The sequence below is a fragment of the Hippoglossus stenolepis genome, chromosome 3 (genome assembly GCF_022539355.2).
Source record: "Hippoglossus stenolepis isolate QCI-W04-F060 chromosome 3, HSTE1.2, whole genome shotgun sequence".
NCBI classification, from domain to species: Eukaryota; Metazoa; Chordata; class Actinopteri; order Pleuronectiformes; family Pleuronectidae; genus Hippoglossus; species Hippoglossus stenolepis.
In genome coordinates this window covers 8,389,979-8,407,856 of record NC_061485.1, presented here as the reverse complement: position 1 = coordinate 8,407,856, position 17,878 = coordinate 8,389,979, and the positions used below count along the sequence as shown (strand labels likewise).

The following is a 17,878-nucleotide window of genomic DNA, read 5'->3' as shown; positions in this document are numbered from 1 at the left end:
CCAAGTGTGGCGAGTCGCTCTTGTCTCAAAAATAGTTTATTAACAATGTTCATGTTCACTTCAGATCAAGCATCCACTACTTTTCTGTTTACAAAGCATTATTACAATGAGCTAAAAATCTGGATCCTTTTACCGTTTCAAATACCTCCAGAGAAAGAAAGAAAAGTTACGACACTGAGCAGAAGCTGTTCCCAAAGACGGTGCTGCTTTAGCGAGTGTCAGTGTGTGTGTGTGTGTGTGTGTGTGTGTGTGTGTACTATAAAGACCCATCTTTTTCTCATGCATGCAACAACATTGTAAGAACAACTTTTGATATAGTGGCGTAACATAATCTGCACAGATACACACAGCAGTATAGCACATGCTCCTTGTGATTTGTTCGACACCAGGTTCAACCCTCTGCTCCTCTTCTGAGGAAAAGCTTTCATCGCTGCGTTGAGCTGTGGAAGTTAATCGACCATTTCTGCCGACCTCTAAATCTGCAGAATTCCTCGGCATTAATCTGGTCGACACCCGGGAACGTCATGCCACAACTAGAACGCACATAACTCGAAGCCTCGTTGATAAAAAACGTCTGAATCTGTTGAATCTTGTCTCAATGTGCTATTTGTTGACCGCAATGATGCAATGAGTTAAAATATAGCATCCACCCTCTAAAGATTTGAGGTAACAACATTAATATGGTGCTTGTGTGCGATTGTAACCAATGCCTCATCTCTTCTTCACATTACACCTCGGCTCAGCCATGACAAAAGATCAGTTGAAGCTTATGTGCTTGTGGCCAGTAGAGGGTATGAAGCTGTATTTTACATCATAACAGATACAGACTTTGCCAGCTGGTGTGTTTGGGGCCCATTCTGGCGTTATAAGGATGTTTCATGCTACATCAAAGATACCGGTTTTTTTTGCCACACACACACACACACACACACACACACATTTCTCCACCTTCTCACTTAACCGACAGAGACATGCAACCAAGGGACACGTAGAGAACAAGAAAGAGCAACAGAGGCGGAGTGAAGAGTCTGTTTCTGAGGGCAGTCGAATAATAGTCGAGTAATACACAGTTGATTTCTGACAACGAACGTCTTGGCAGCAATGACCATCTCCGAAACATCCAAAAATCTCAGTGGCTGCAGACACACGTTTTCTGGGGATGTTGGTGAAACATGTAAATTGTCGCAATCTGTCACGATCACAGATGAGACTGCATTTATAGGTAAAATCTGAATATTTATGCCATAAGAGGTTCGATTTCGGCAAAAACTGACGACACCCTCTGCTCTTATCTGAGACGTTCATAGGTCTGAGCTTTGGGAAACAGGTCACAGAGGTCGCTCTCGACCTCGCAGTGCAGCTGGTCCACCTGCTCTGGGAGAGGACGACCGAAAGGCACACCAGAGCAGAGAAGGCACCATGAGGGGGAAAAAGAAACTCCTCAAAACGCAACCGAGCTCCTCCGAGACATGTGAAGAATGTCGCCTGACTGGAAAAGTCCACACGCACAGCGAGACACTTCCATGACTTGGCAAACCCATTGAACACACAAACACACACACACACACAGAGCAGGTGTGACAGGCTCGTGTACATTGTAGTGCCGTCACTCTCAATGAACAAACAAGGGAGGTTTCATTAGGCCGTGGCCTTCGTGCGATTCCTGTTTCAGCTATGTCATCTCCCCTGTCGCTCCGAAACCGCTATTGTGCATAGTTGAATCATATTGGCTCGTGTCTCGATTGGCCAGTTGTCATCCCTCCATCTAGGACTCAACAGAACGTACGTGAACAATCAGGGGGAAGCGGGAAGCTCACGACTTTTGTTAACCATTATCACGTTATTTAGACAGCTGCCGTCTTATCTTCGAAGTGAGCGGACTGGAAAAATGTTGAGGGGAATGCTGACAAAACAAATTGATTCAAGCAACCATTTTATTGTGCTTGGCGATTCGTCGACTGAGCTGAAACTTAGTTACGGCTTTGAAAATGAGCGAGTGTGCAATGAAGGGGCCCTCAGCTGAAATGTTCGCTGGCTGACAAACACGAGAAGTCGATGGTTGGTGTACGAACTTAAAAAAAAAAAGGCACTAGCTCTTGTGGTCAAAAGAAATCAACGTTCATTCTCTATCCCGGCTGCTACCATGAGAAACTGAGCTGGTACTAACAGGACAAGACGTTATTCATGAAGATGTTTTTTTACAAGCTGAAAAAAGTTCGTGAAGTACAATATTGCAGACAATTATGTGCATCTATCACTGCCGCGTTACATTACAAATGCAAAGAAAAAGAAACAAGTAGGAAAACTTCTATGTGTATTGACAGATTTCCGAAAAAAAAAAAGAAATTCAACAAGGTACTTTAAACATCAATTTTCTAACGATGGTTGTAATATAGACAAAGTCCGTTTCCTGTATAAGGGGTGTTTTCATTGGATTCATCTGCCTGCGTCTTATCGTGAATTGCAAAATACAGTACAAAGATGCCATTTGGTAAAAGGTCAGTTCTTTTTCTTGTGTTTTGCTCTTTTCCTCTTGGTCGGTTGTTTCCCCGGCGTCCGAACTGCTCACAGCAGCGCGCAGCCGCCTCTCTTCTTGCGCTTGCGGACCTGCAGCGCCGCCCTGGTGGCCATCTCGAACACTTCCCGCACGCCGTCCTTGGTCTTGGCGGAGCACTCCAGGTAACCGAAAGCACTGATCCTGCTGGCCATGTCTCTGCCTTCATCCGACTTCACCGGCTCCTGCAGGGTGAGACCACACACACTGTTAGGGACTGTGTTAAACATTATTAGATGTGAGAGGAATTCAAAAAAGTGAGAGGATTGTGGGGATTTTTTAGCCTGAAGGAAGATTTGGTCTCAATTTGTTTAAAAAATAGAAGAAAGTTTTAGATTTGTAGTTTAAGTTTTGTTCCTAAGCACATTATTGTCATTCTTGCATTTAACTTGAGTATTCTCATTTTACGCTGTTTAATACTTATAAAGTAAATCTCTTCTTAGAACATACATCTTTTTGTGTAACTTCGTTTTATTCCCCTCTGTTTTTTGAACTGATTCTCTCATTAGCTACTGGATTTCAGAAGGAAATATTGCACGATGCATTAAATCATTAATTGATAAAACAATTTGTATCATTAACCATTTTGATGATTCACTAAATATCTGTTATTTTATTCAAACATATAAATGTTCAATATTCTGTGTATTTTCATGTCAGCTGATATTTCTTTGTTTAAAAACCCCCAACATTTTACAAATATACTAATTATAGAGAAAGTAATAATTAAGATCAATATAAAAAATAAGTGTTCGTTGGAGACTTACAGATTAACATGTTTAGTCCCCCCAGTGTTTTTCTATAGTCCCTTATAAAACCAAATATACTAAATGTGTACCAGTGTTTTTAAGGCGATTCAAACCGAAATGAAAACCTCGTCAAACAGAGGAAAACTTGAACCCGACCAGCAACATCACGGCTTAGCCATGCGGAGCCAACAGTGTGTGTGTGTGTGTGTGTGTGTGTGTGTGTGTGTGTGTGTGTGTGTGTGTGTGAACATGTAAATCTGAAACACTTGAACTGATGACTTCACGCTGCTCTCTGGAGACAGACAGAGAAAGGGCCTCAGTGGCACGATGTGTCGTTCTGTGACACACTGAACAGACATGTTGTCGTCATCGTGGTTTGACTGAAACCAGAAACAGGTGTCAGGAAGACGACAGAAAACATCTCTTTCAAAGAACTGACTTCTCATTTCACTTCTTCTTTTAGTTTCGATTTAAAACTAATCTGGATACACTGTTGTAAACCTTTGCTGATAAATATTTTTAATTAACGCCTGCACTTTAGTTCTATATTGTCATTTTACTATTGTTATTTTTGTATTGTTATCTATGTCCTAGAAGAGAGATCCCTCCTCCAGTTACTCTTTCCTAAAGTTTTTCTCATTAACAGATTTTTGTGTTTTTTTCTTTACACCTTAAAAGTGTAAACATGTATGTTGAAAATCCCTTTAGATTGATATTTTTGTACTAAATAAATAAAAGTGACTTTACAAAATCAGAACAATTGAGCTGTTGCGCAGCTTCAAGTTTCAAATATTTCACTTTTTGCTTCATCATTATGAGGTACCGAGATTCATGAGGGAATACAATTATTTAAAATCATAAAGCAGCAACATAAAAAGTAACAACTTTCTAAATACATTCTCACATTCTGGGTAGATTATGCTGTAATATTAATGGGACATATTGCATGATGAAACATTGTGCAGTGTTAATAAACCTTCCAAAATTACGGATCTATTATTTCCAGGGTGCAAAATATAAAGAGGATATAACAGAATATTATTTTCCCTTTCTATTAATTCTGACCAATATTTTACAAATCACAAAAAGCCAGACATGTCTCACTTTTTGATTTTATCTGCAATTCAAGAATTTGTGAAACGTGACTGCCACTATTCACAATCTCCATGGAAGCTGTATTCGTAAATGACAACAATGGGTGAACTATCCCTTTAATTTGTCAAAACACAAACCACATTTGAAACGACTCAACCGTGTAGGTCTGCTCCGCTGCTTTAACAAATAGACCTTCACCTCAGCTGAACACAGACTCATATTCAAAGGTCGTGAATATGAGCATTAATAATTCAGACTCCCAAGCTGAACCACCGTGACATGTTTCTACGCAGCACATTTTCTCAGGCGTTGAACAGGTGCCCACATGTCCCCGTTTGCCTCCATCTACAGCTCATTGACCTTCAGGGAGAGACGTCTGTACCTGCTTCATCTTGGCCAGCTCTCGCCGCGTGTGCTCGTCGTTCCTCAGGTCCTTCTTGTTCCCCACCAGGATGATGGGGACGTTGGGACAGAAGTGCTTCACCTCAGGCGTCCACTTCTCAGGGATGTTTTCTGTCCCCGGAGAGAGAGGGAGGGAGAGAAGTGAGCCGAGATGCTCGGGAGAGAAACTATAAAAAGGGCAGAGTCACCGAGCAGAACACTTCTCGTGATGGATTGCTCTGCAGACGGCTCCAGGCAAAGATGTTTTAGCTGCACTAATCCCAGCTCCCATCAAGGCCATTAAGGCTTTCAACAAACAGCTTGCTGAGCTGAGATGAGTCGCCTTGTTGCTGTGAAGAATACGACAGCGACGAAATATGAATCTTACAAAGCTCATGTATGTTTTTGCAAGTTTCTCATACTGCTGATCACATCTTAGGTTTATTTTAATTTAGTTGTTTAAATGAGGGGTCGGGATCCTCGATGGGGTCGTAAAGTTATTTCCTGAAATCTAATCCAACCATGCAAATAATCATCACAACAGGAAAAGTTCAAATAAATATCGTTCTGCATAACCACAGTTGCATTTCTCTGGCACGGTTGTTTTGAGGGATGATGCCCTGGTTTAAGTAAAGGTTATACAAATAAAACATTTCAAAATGAGGGTTCTGCACGTAAGCAGTTTATTACCTAAGCTGTCAGGGCTGTCGATGGAGAAGCACATGAGGATGACATCTGTGTCGGGGTACGAGAGAGGCCTCAACCTGTCGTAGTCCTCTTGGCCGGCAGTGTCCCAAAGCGCCAACTCCACCTGCCACCCAACAAAAGGAGAAACAAAAAGTGAAACGCAGCAAAAACTTACATCTGTGTACATGTACACACGTGCCGCACAAATCTTGTGTTGTGGGGATTGTTTCCTTTTACTGCTTATTATCTCCATGATTCGTTCATCTGTGTCATTTTCTTGACAGCCTCGTAATAGGATCCTGTCTTAAGGGCTAAAATTAAAAAATGAGCAGTCAACCCAGACTTGATGCAAAAATGTTGCTCACCGTTCCGGATGCACGCACAAACATTTAACCAGTCAAAACATCATTAGTGATCAAGTTCTTTCTTTCTTGTCCAACAACAGCCGGAACTATTTGGAACAAGACGTACGAGCCTCAGAGCAGCGAATTTCCCAAAAGGCCAAAGTGAAGAAATACTTGGAATACCGAACCACGGGACATTTTCCTGCTCCGGCCACACATGCATACCAGGGATTTTGATCATAGCTTGTGATTTGTGCATTACACTGAGGCCGCTGTGGTCGCGCACGAGAACGTCAGTGTACGGATATTTACTTCTCGTCACCGCGGCAGCTCTGACCTTATCAGAGCTCCACACATCTGTTGTGTTGTCAGCGCTGTGGAAATGAACTTGGGGAACGGGCCTCATCCCATTACACCGCTGATTAATTCAATTAGGGAAAGTGGGAGATTAGCGAGCATCAAACCGGGAACCTTCTGTCCCTGTGCAGACATTAGCTGCCAGTCTTCTCTCCACTCTGCTGCTCCTGAGCTGACTCACTGTTTTCAGGGGGAGAAAAACTTTCGCAAAGTTTCAAGGCGCCGGAGCGACTGCATGACAATGGATTCTGCTTTGCCCACAGAGAGCACATGCATCAGTCAACGGGGCCCAAAAATAGACGTTTGCAGAGGCAGTAGGGTGGGAGGTGGCGGCAGCGCACTGGTGAGACGAGATGAGCAACCGGAGCAGTTAGGTTCCCACTGGACTTGGTGTAACGCCGCAGAATTTGTGGGGAAGAACAGAAAGAGGGAGGGGGGGGACAAGCTATTTTTAGAACATGCCCAATCCACTGAGGGTGAGAGAACGTTTATACCCTCAAGGGGGTAAAAACTTAAATTTAGGGGCTGGGATCACAAATCTAATCCAGCGGTTGTATAAGGGTCTATTTCCTATGACAGAGGTCCTCTAGAGACATGGAGGCGGGTCATATCTTTCCCAAAATGATCCCCTCCTAGACTGATGTCCATCTTGAAACTCTAAGTTTATATTTCCTGTCCAGAACACTGCAGTTAACCCCTCCCTGCCTCCCCCTGTCCAAGTGTGACCAGGACAGGAAATGAGAAACATTTATCGGACAGGAGGAGGAGGAGGAGGAGGAGGACGGGGGGGTTGTGAGGGAATGAGGGCGATTGCCAGGAGACATCGCTGTTCTCTGTCTGAACAGGAAGCTGGGAAGTCGAGTCATTTCCTGTTTTTGCCAAGTGGTGATCCTGCAGCGGTGGTCGGCTCAGGAGAACAAAACCCCCCCCGACATAACAGGCCGTGTGCGACTCGGACTCGACCCTCGCTGGAAAATCCCCGTGACTCAAATTCAAGACGCCACACACCCTGAGGAGTGGGTCTTCAAGGCCAGGTCTGAAATCAGTCCCCATTTATTATATAACAAACTTTATCCACCTCAAACATAAACATAGTGCACAGTGGACACACAATCACACACAGTTCAAATTTGAAAGACTTAATAGTTATTATTGTGCAGCAAGACCAATATTTCAAATTGTTGCCGATATGAAAACTTTTATTTTACAGAATAATTAATAATATTAATAATAAAGTATGTGCATTCACATTTGCATTTTATATACTACAAATAATTAATTGTTCATTTTCTTGATTCAAGTTCTATATAGTTGTAATATTTATATTAAAGTTAATGGTTAAACTGTAAAATATCAAGCCTCAATTAAAATTCTTAGTCCTAAAAGTTTGATAACTTATCAGGAATCATTAACAATTATAAAAAAAACGTCAGCTGTATCAAGTATCAGAGATTTGTTTTACTTTGTGTAGTGCACCATGTTGGATTATAACACAAACAAAGGGACTTTCTGAACTGACTTCTAGTCTTTCTAGTCTTTCTTTAGTGTCAGATTTACAAACCTGCTTTCCATCGACCTCGATATCAGCGATGTAGTTCTCAAACACTGTGGGGACGTAGACTTCAGGAAACTGGTCCTTACTGAAAACAATCAGGAGACATGTCTTTCCACAAGCTCCGTCCCCGACGATCACCAGCTTCTTCCGAATGGCTGCCATCTCTGTCGGGGAAACAAGAAGGGCGTCTTCACAAGCGGTTATCACACATTCAAACTCAAGGAAAGACTGCTGAGTGTCAAAATGATCAGACGAGAGACACAGAAGGAAAGGCAACTTTTTTTTTTTTTGCCGTCGAGGGAGATTTCATCTGTCATGCTGAAAAACAAATGTGGGCCAGACAACACAGTCACACTTTGTCATTGGTGTGTGTTTCCCCTCTACAGATATTTAAATTATTTGTAGACTTTGCAGGAACACGAGACAAATCAAGAAGACACCGTCGCACACAAACGTTTCTCTGCTCGTGCTGCGTGGGCCCCGAAGCAGAAGGCTCTGACATCTCTGTCTGACAGTCCTGCATCACGTTGCACCTGTGGGAGAGGGCTGTGATCTGCACATCGTCACAGACAACCGCAGTCACAGACCCGGAGACTACAGCTCTGCAGGACGGGCAAGAGGAGGAGGAGGAAGATAGGGGAGTGAGGGAGAGGAGGAAGAGGGGAGGGGTGTTGAGACAAGCTGGGACACGAAGGAATGCGCTTCTATCAGGCTCCTTCTCCACCCTGTCAGAGCAGCTGGTGGAGGAGCTGCTGGTGTCCTGAGGCAGACAGAATGATACTCTACTTCTCTGCTCTGCATTCTGTTCTCTTCAGGAAAACTTCGGCAGCAGCATAACACTGTAATTATCTCGAAATTATTTTTGCATTAAAGGAACAAGAGCTCAACCTGCCGGCCCATATGTTGTTCCAGTGTGAAGGCAAAATTGCTTATATGAGGTTTACACAGTAAAAAAGATGCAATGAAAGCATTTCCCAACAAAACAACATCATGTCAGACTAAGTTTAGATGCATCTGTCAACAAGGTTTAAATTTCAAAACTGCACTTTGATTCCTCTGAGAAAAGTGTCTGCAACAACCCCCAGACATTTTCCAGAACTTTTCCTGCAAGCCCCCCCCAGTAAAATATCTAGAAAATGTCCAAATGAGCCAGTGTGAGAATACAGTAGGAAAATATCCAGAAGATTCCCGGCGAGCGAGCGGGTGTGTTGATCACGTTTCTAACACATGATGGACATGAAACTGACAGACAAAGACATCAACCTGGAATGGACACGAGAGCTGAGAGCTTTTGGGGATGAGAGCCAACGCCGGTGTCAAATATTCCAGGTGTTGTTGTGAACGCACACAATCTCCTGCTGCTTTCTTCATATGTGAAAGACAAACTCCGGACCCTATTTTCCAGACATTTTCCGAAGTTCACATCTGAAAACGACTCCAGAGTGGAGGACTGCTTCAGCTGGAGCAGGCTGGGTGGGGATGAGTTAGCGGCGCTGCTGATGGATGAAGCTGGAGCCCTGCTGCCCCGGAGCAGCTGTGCCTTCAGTCATTTGGCTCCTGTCCTCATCCACTTTCTAACAGACAGTCTTGACAACAATCCTCCTCACGAGGGAACACACCTCTCAGAGGGAAATCCTGTTTTAGAGCTGTGGGCAAAACACAGAGCTGAGTCTGGCCCTTTAACCAATTTAACCTCTGACAGGATGAACCTGTCTTTTCAGTAAGTAGCATCAGAACACAGAATTCATCATGAAAAAGGTCTTGAGTTATTGGTAAAAGTATAAATGACTTGGTGCCATAACAGATGAGTAGATATTTGTATCTATTCAGGGCAGATAATATAAGATAAGATAATATCTGTCAATATCTTGACAAAACATTTAACTAATAAGCTTGATCAGTTTGTACTGTATTCAAAAGTAAAATAGATTACAAGGATTTTATTAAATAATAGTTTGGGGAAATACACTTATTCCCTTTCTTTTCAATAGTTGGATGAGACGATTGATTCCTTGTCTGATTTTATTGTGGTTGACATGAAGCTTTCCAATCAGCTTAGTATAAAGACTGGAAAGTGGCAACGTCTTGCTAAAGTGAAGGAAAAATGTCCATTCCAGTTTCCAAGAGCCCAAAGTTTGTCCTCAAGCATCTTGTTCAGTCCAAAACTCAAAAATATTCAGTGTTAAACAGGAAACCAGCAAATACCAGAGATCTGTGCTCATATTTCTCCAGACAAATACTCCCATTTTCAATCCATCAATTAACAAAGAGATTGATAAATGAATTGTTGCAGCTCTATTTAACATTTTAAAGTTAAAAGTATCCATTAAAAGTGAAACGTATAACATAAATATAACAATATAAATGAGTTGAGTCGCAAAGGGAGCAAAGAAAGCCAGCCAAGAGCCATGAGAGTCAAACGCAAAAGAAGCCATGAGAGGAAATTATTACCCAGCTGTATTTCCATGTGTATTGCGTCTTGGCATAACCAGTAGCCATACTGGAAACTTTGGGTGTGTTGGTGTGTTTGACAGTTTTATTAACATCTTGGTTACTCTCCCTTTCTTGAGGAGAATGTGATCATGGTTTTTTAATTATATTTCCTGCCTTTTACCCAAAGGCCCACTCCTCCTGGTGCCATGTTGTGTGTTCCAGCTGCAGAGGAGAAGGCGAGTGGTGCCAAAGACCTGAGACTGAATGTAGGACACTGCAGCAAATTACTGTGCTCGCGCCTCTAATTTCTACATAGTCGAGCTGCGTCCATTCAAAATGTGCTTATTTCACTGATACTTCCATATTTTATTCAACATCACATTTTCACATCCCTGCGTAATATGTAGATATCAATAATGATGATAAATCCTATAACAGAACAAAAAGATCTGACACTTGTACTCACTTGAAATAACATTTAAATTGAACTTGTGTATAAATCCTCCCTTCATAGGAATTTATACTATTTGTGGTGCCAACGATCAGACGCTGGCAAATGGCTTTGTCTTGTCCTCAGAATGGAACAGAACCGTATTTCTAAGTCCACCCTGAGATGGACATCACCTGGAAAACATAAACAAGGTCTCCCCAACACAGCTAAGCTGAAAGAGATGTGTCCGACATTGGGAGAGGCCCATCATGTAACCCAGGACCAGATGGAGACTTATAATTTTATAATGTTTTTAAGGGTAACAAAATATGAGGAACACCTCTCCATATAACTCAGAACAGTTTACTGCAGGGCTGCTGCATTTAATGGGTTTGATAGGGACTGTATTCATCTTGTGCTTCACAGAGAAGTGGACCAGCTACTGGCCCGAACTAGATGATGGGCTCAACGCCAAACAAGTGGGAGACAGCAGCGCCGCGGCCTCAGAGGCTCACCCTGTGAAACAAAACAATCCACTTCCTGTTCTGAGAAGCTTGGGAGGAGCTTTTTTGGCTGCAGCTCTGTTTGGACAGGCCTCAGCAGAGCCGGGACACAGAGAGAGGACTGCCAGAGGCAACGCAGCACATGCTAACATGCACACGCACACAGTCCCCGTCTCTGCACGACACTTTCATAGCGTGTCCTCGGTGGTGGCGGCGACTGGGAGAAAAACATCTTGACAAAAAGGAAATTGTGCGTCACAAACAAGCTGCGAAGCCGAACACTCCAGCTCCCCACGACTGATGCCCAATCCGGGCGCTGATGGCAGCACCAGCTGAGGAGGAAGTTCCAGCAGCTGCCAGCATCAAATGATTTTCACTGGTGTCGTCGTCCCGATCAAACCTGTTCGTCCTGATTTCAGCTGCCACTCGTCCACATTCATATCAAAGCCTGACCCCACTCTGCCTCAATCCAAACACTCAAATGGGAACCACTCGTCTGCAGCCAGTCAGTATCAGCTGGTCGACCTTTGACCCGCACACTATCGAGTGAAAGCATCAAGGTGTCACTGGGAGATTAAGTGAATTCGTGGAAACCGATGAATTCCAACACCGTTCTGTCGGCTCTGCACAAACATCACTGACTTTAGGGCGGAGGCTTTATCCATTCACCCATCGCTCTGCCTCTAAACAACACCGCTGAGACTCAGCCGCTGGTGCAGAGAGATTTGTTTCCAACATATTCATGAAGCCTTCACAACACGGCGAGGTTGAGGGAAGACCAACGATAACTGTGAGGCAGGGGAACACATCAAAAAGAGAGAAATACTGGAAGAAAAACAAACAAGTTACCACTGAGTAATATGAACTGACTACACTGCTCTTTCAGTCACGGTTCTCCAGACAAAAGTCCACATTTTATCTTTATTTACGGTGCTAAGTTCCAACAGAAGTCAAAGAACAAATATGAAGCCGGTTTCTAATGGTGATCTAGTTCTTCTAGTTGTGGTTTCAACCTTTTCGGCTCGGGGCCAGTCGACTACAGCAGCAAAAAAACAAAAAATGCCTCCAACACTGCTGGTGTTTCCATGTCAGGCCTTGAAGAGTACGCAAGTGTAACGCTCTTATACCACATGACGTCTTTAAAGTAAGTTTCAACCAGATAAAAGTGCAAGTTATCAAGCCGTCACTTTGAAACAACTCCGGGGTGTAAACCGCCACCCACTGTTGTTGGTCTGCTTCTTCTCTCGGTTTACTGGTCCCAACTAAAACATCTCGGATTCTGTTTTGCTGAAGATAATGCTCGGTTGTGCCATGGATTGATAAAAGGGATACAACTGCATGATTTCTTCGGGGATATTAACTCGTTGTCGTTCAGTCCCATGAGTGAACGACCCTCAGGTTCAGCAGTTGCATGTTCAATGATTGTGCTCTTTGAGTGCGTTCATGCACAACACTTCGTATCAGGAAGAGAAAAATGGTATCGGAACATCTCCAGTCGCTCTAGTAGTTTTCATTTTATCTATTTTATCACAATTTAGAACTTTTGTATTTTCAGCTGTTGCTCGACTAAACAGGTAATTTCAAGACATCCAAACCGTGATCAAAGAAACTGCAACATGCAGCTGCTTTTGACTATTTTGGGAGGTTGTCATGACTGAACTAGAATGGCACTCAGAGAGAACAAACCTCTGACAAGGCCCAACAGTCCACTTATGAAACCACATTTCAATTCACTAGATTCAGGGTTAATAACAAGTTCTTCCCTGACTCGTACCGCATCCTCCCAACAAGTTTACGTGGTAATCCATCCAGTAGTTTTTGTGTGACGCTGCTCACTATCAAACACAGATGAAGACTAAGTTAATCAACGAGCAACGCAGATTAAATCATACTGAAAATAAGAGTTAGCTGCAAACTAAAAGTTGACAGATGGAGAACCTGAGGAAGCCTCGGCAGTAAATGCGAGTGTGTAAAGTGAACTCACTCTGACACTGGAAAACACACATTAAAACCTGATCCAAACACAATACAAGGGGCCATTAAAGTACACAGTAAAGCAAAGCACCATTACTTCCTACAACTATTTGAGCAATGCCCCGGGTTAATGAACAGGCCACCTCTCTTTCTTTCTCTTCGGAGGTTTCCTGAGGCTTAGGGGCCAACGGGAGTTACGCAACGAGCTGAGCGGAGTTAGCGGCGAGCAGAGCGTGACCCCCCCCGACCAGTGAGGTGGCGCTGCCTTTCAATCCTCGCGCGAGTTTAATATCGACAACATCGCTGGACGAGCATCAAGCGTCGAGCCGACAGAAGGCGTGCTGCGTCTGACATGATAATGATGATGAGTTTCTTGTTCTGATAATAAGCAGGAACGCGACGGGGAAACGAGGTCAAGTAGGATTGTTTTGCTCGTCGAACAGGCTTCACTGGGCTGCACCTCTTTCCCTGATATATACAAACACTGCAACTGCACTACACTATAACTCTATATACACAGGAGCTTTAACAGGACCTTTTCAGTTCAACTCTGGCTGCAGATGTCTTTCAGAGCAATAGAAACAAGGCTTGTGCAGAGAAACATTTGCAGAGAAATTACAAGTCCAGCCTGAACCTCTGCGGAACGACACTTAGTTTAACAAGAGAATAAAAATTACTTTCATATTCTGCAGAGACGTGGTTTTTACTGGCTGCAAAATGCCCTCTGGCATCGTTGGCACCTCAACCACAACTCATTTCTAATAAGGCTGGTGTTTTTATCCTTTCTCAGGATAAACACAAGGTAACAGGCTCTGTTGTTGTTGTTCTCTGTCTGAGAAATGAGGCAAAGTTCATGCTGCCAAAAATCACCTTAACCCAAGTGTAAAAACACAGGAGGGAGAAAACAGATCACATGCAGATATAAACACGACCATCGCCAGTTCCCAGAACACAAGGGGAGGATTAAAATGCTTGTTTAATAGGACAAAAAAACTGAGATTTTCCTTTTACTTTCACAGCAGGGTAAAAACACCTGCCAATTTCCATGAGTGTGAAGCTGGAACCAGAAGATATTTATTACTTTTGCCCAATATATTGCTGATGCATTGTGTAAGCAGTGAGGAGGCATAACACATAGTTCATCTACGTCAGATTTATAAAATGTTTTGCTGTTCTTCAAGTTTGTTGTTCTCTGCCCAAAGAGTTTAAAAGCACAACCTTCACTCAGAAGCCAAAAAAAATCAAAGAAATAATAATGTGACATTTAACAATAATGATGATAATAATAATAAGTTGAATTTGTATAGTACTTTTAACAATGTAAAAAAACCCAACTAATAATTATGATATTGACTGATATAATATTTGTCCATAATGCCCAGCCGCATATTTAACTATCAAAATTGCTCCCAATGATTACTGGTAATAATTTGGGGAACATTGGAGTCCAGTTTATCAACAAACCAGCCTGAGATCTTCTGATAAGGTGTGATTAGATATTCCTCAGTCAAGACTGAAAATGAAAGGTGACAGGGCCTTTGGGCTGTGGAGCAGTTGTTGTTATTATTGTTATCATTATTACTATCTGTGCATTTTAGAGTCAGACTAACCAAGTTATCTGAAGACATCAACGCTCAGCCCTGGGAACCGACAGTATGCGTGTGTGTGTGTGTGTGTCTGAGAAATGGGCCAAGGTTCATAAACTGGCAGAGGCCGTGCGTGTGTGCGTGTGTGTGGTGTGTGCGTGTGTGTGTGTGTGTGTGTGTGTGTGTGTGTGCGTGTGTGTGTGTGTGTGTGCGTGTGTGTGTGTCTGAGGCAGAGCAGACAGCCTGCGACACTGGCTCCTCCACCACCTTAATCCCAATGTAAAAACATCTTATCGGACTAAATGTGACAGGAGCAAGGTGCGACGTCACACAGTTGGTCACCGCTCCAAAAAAAACTAATCTTATAAGAAAGCTTGGGGCCCGTCCAGCATTAATGACTGGCATGTAGCGGCTCCTGGGTACAAGTAAGACGCTGTGGACTCGGCAGCATTAAATTGAAACGTTAGTGCTGAGCTCTCTTACACAACAGCAGGGAAATAAACACAGCAGATCAGGTCAGCTTCTCACATTCTTTGGGCGGTTTGTTACAAACACAGCAGCTCCTCAGACTCACTGAGTCATGGCTTTACTGGTACACCCAAAACAAAAAAAGATCCAATGTCCCAACAGTGAACCAGCCCATGCAATCAAAGCAGGGATGGTGTTTGTAGTAAAGCCTCAAGAGGACAAGTAGATCAGAATTTACACAGAATATGAAAATAACTTTAGAGATTCTTTATATAAAATGGTATTTTGCTGTTAAAGGAATAGTTCAACATTTTGCTTGCTTTCTGGAATCAGTTAGGAGAGAAGATTGGTATCATTCTTACTTCTATGGATTAAGATGCATTAAGAAGCCTCCGCTCATCGCAGACTCAAAGAGCATTTTGAAAATGGAGCATAAAGTTTTGGGGCATTTTTGTCTAAAAAAAAAATCAATGAATTAGTTAATCAATATTGCTACCAATCAATACTGAATATTGATTTTTTGCTCATTTAGAAGAATTCCAAACATTAAGTGGGTTCAGTTGATTAAATTGGTGATTTTCTCTGTTTCCTATCATTAACTTTAAATTCTATACACTTTAAAGAAAATCACATAAATTACGACCAAGACAGAAATCTCACCTCTGGAGACTGTGATGAGCGTTTCGCCCATGTTTTGGTCTTTTTAATTTCAAGACTAATTAAAAGATTAACCATTACATCCTGATCAAATATAAACATTTCCCCTTCATAGATGACTTAAACAATTAACCTATCATTAAATATATTAATAATTTTGTGCACTTCTTCCTATTTTTTCTGTATCAAAAAGATGTTTGTTGATTGTTGCATTGTAGATTGTAGCCAAATTTTGATGTTTCAACATATTATCATTTTTTGAGAGTCTTAAGTTAAGAATAACACCTTCACATCAAAAGCCCAGAATTAGTACTTCAATCCACATATTTCTTCAACCAACTTCATGCTAAATACCTCCAGTGAATCAGATGTCCTCCTCCACATGTTTGTGTTGTGCTTGTAAATGACTGTTTGCATTAAAAACAGAAGGACAGGAGTGTTAATAGCGAGGAAATGAAGAGTCCCCAGGAATAGCAGTGGCTCATTAAGAGCTTTGCCATGAGGAGTTGCTTATTGAGGTCGCAGCAGTTGCACAGACTGTTCCCACCAACAGGATCCGATCTGCTGCTCGGCAAGAAATCAACTGTTGAACACAAACACACCCTGACAACTGCAAAACACACACTGGTTTGCACTTCATCCCAAATCGGAGGGGGAACTACGAGATGAGCAGGAAAACAGACGAGGAGAAGCCACCACCTTGTTCTCTGAGAGCCAAGTAAGTGATCTGCAATTAGTCTCAGATCAGAGTCCAACTGCAGCAGTGTGTGCGTGTGCGTGTGTGTGTGTGTGTGTGACATTTACCTGTCAGCCGCCAGATGAGAGGTTTTTATATGAATATTAGTCCCAGCTCGCTCCTTCTTCTTGGTTGTGCCACACACACATTCACAGTGCACACACTCACTCACTCACTTCTTGCTGCAGTATTCGCTAATTTCACAGAGAGGCTGCTGGAAACCGGGGCAGAGCAGCAGGATCCTCCCACTGACACCGGAGAGGATCAAGAGCTCACTCACACACTGCTGCTTCTGTTCGACACCTTCAGAATAAAAGAGGACAAACGGCGTTAATGTGTCAGGTGAGTTGAAATAACGCCATGACTCCCCTTCCAACATTTGCCTAATAACGTAGAGCAAAGAAAATAAATCGGGTGCATCGGGCATATAGGTCAATTTAAACATATGCATGTTAATAATGAAACCGTCTGTGTTGGGTGAAAAGTGTGCTGCAGTAGGTGTTTGTGTGAGACAGTTTGCAAGTGACAAAAGTATAATATTTGACACGTTCACTTTAGAAGCTGCTATTTGAAATTATGTGTTAATTGTACAACCTATGGATCAACATTTTTCAGACTTTCTGAGTTGTTCTGACTTGAGTTTGCCTTCACCTGAATTTGCCAAGTCGGGGGCTAATGTTGTTGGTTGGTTGGTTGGTTGGCTGTCTGGCTAGCTGGCTGGCTGGTTGGTTAGCAGGATTACACTAAAACTTGGTGGAAGGGGGGGGTCATAGGCAGAGAAACAACCCATTACATTTTGGAGCAGATCTAGAGAAAGGGGTAAATACATCATTATTTTTTCACTTATTTCCCTGGGAATGTCCATACCTCATACCTGCGTCTTGACAGAACAACTCTATAATGTTTTTTCATATCAACAAATCTCATGAAAAGAGGGAATTTTTTAACATTGATTTGATTTTTGAGGAGGCGTCTACTGTGAATGACATGTTTTCTCAAAAATTATTATGATTCCACTCACATCCAGACATTTTTTTGCTTGTAGCTCTACGTCACTCTTATTTTGAAGGCCAGGGCCTGTATTGCCGGTGTTGTTATGGCGACCTGTTTGAAACTTGACGCAGCTGCTGCAGGCTCCCGGGGCCCTCCTCCCCTCCCCGGTCAAGGATGACATCATCTGTAGTACAAGAAGACTCGTGCAACAGGAGCGAAGGGTGTGGATCTCACCACTGTGTGCCTCTGAAAAACAAACTCACCAACAAACACAGAAAACCTGCACCAGCCGTCTCACAGGAGAACAGTCACTTCCTGCAGGAGCCACACCTGATAGGTTCTATCAATAGTAACACAACTGGACATGCAGTAACAC

At 42.8% G+C, this 17,878-nt stretch overlaps 1 protein-coding gene across 2 annotated transcripts; it reads right to left on the bottom strand.

Annotated features, from left to right (window-relative positions):
* Window positions 1-18: 18 nt before the first annotated feature.
* rhoca (ras homolog family member Ca) lies at window positions 19-16,755 on the bottom strand. Of its 2 annotated transcripts, none has more exons than XM_035152617.2 (5): window positions 16,578-16,755; window positions 7,729-7,910; window positions 5,470-5,590; window positions 4,781-4,911; window positions 19-2,739 (listed from the first exon to the last, which is right to left on the bottom strand). In XM_035152617.2, the coding sequence occupies exons 2-5, from the start codon at window positions 7,882-7,884 to the stop codon at window positions 2,566-2,568; spliced, it is 582 nt and encodes a 193-aa protein (XP_035008508.1). In that variant the 5' UTR covers window positions 7,885-7,910; window positions 16,578-16,755; the 3' UTR covers window positions 19-2,565. The 2 variants fall into 2 exon arrangements, with proteins under 2 accessions (XP_035008508.1, XP_035008507.1); XM_035152616.2 differs by having other exon boundaries at window positions 7,729-7,886; window positions 16,578-16,752.
* Between the last annotated feature and the right edge of the window lie 1,123 nt (window positions 16,756-17,878).

What these genes read in the sequence shown, in the direction of transcription:
- rhoca (XM_035152617.2), bottom strand. Translation starts at nt 7,884, where the DNA reads ATGGCAGCCATTCGGAAGAAGCTGGTGATCGTCGGGGACGGAGCTTGT. An exon ending in TCGAGGTCGATGGAAAGCAG is followed by an intron (nt 5,591 to 7,728) that starts GTTTGTAAATCT and finishes GTTGGGTGGCAG; the next exon opens with GTGGAGTTGGCGCTTTGGGA. An exon ending in AGCTGGCCAAGATGAAGCAG is followed by an intron (nt 2,740 to 4,780) that starts GTACAGACGTCT and finishes CTCACCCTGCAG; the next exon opens with GAGCCGGTGAAGTCGGATGA.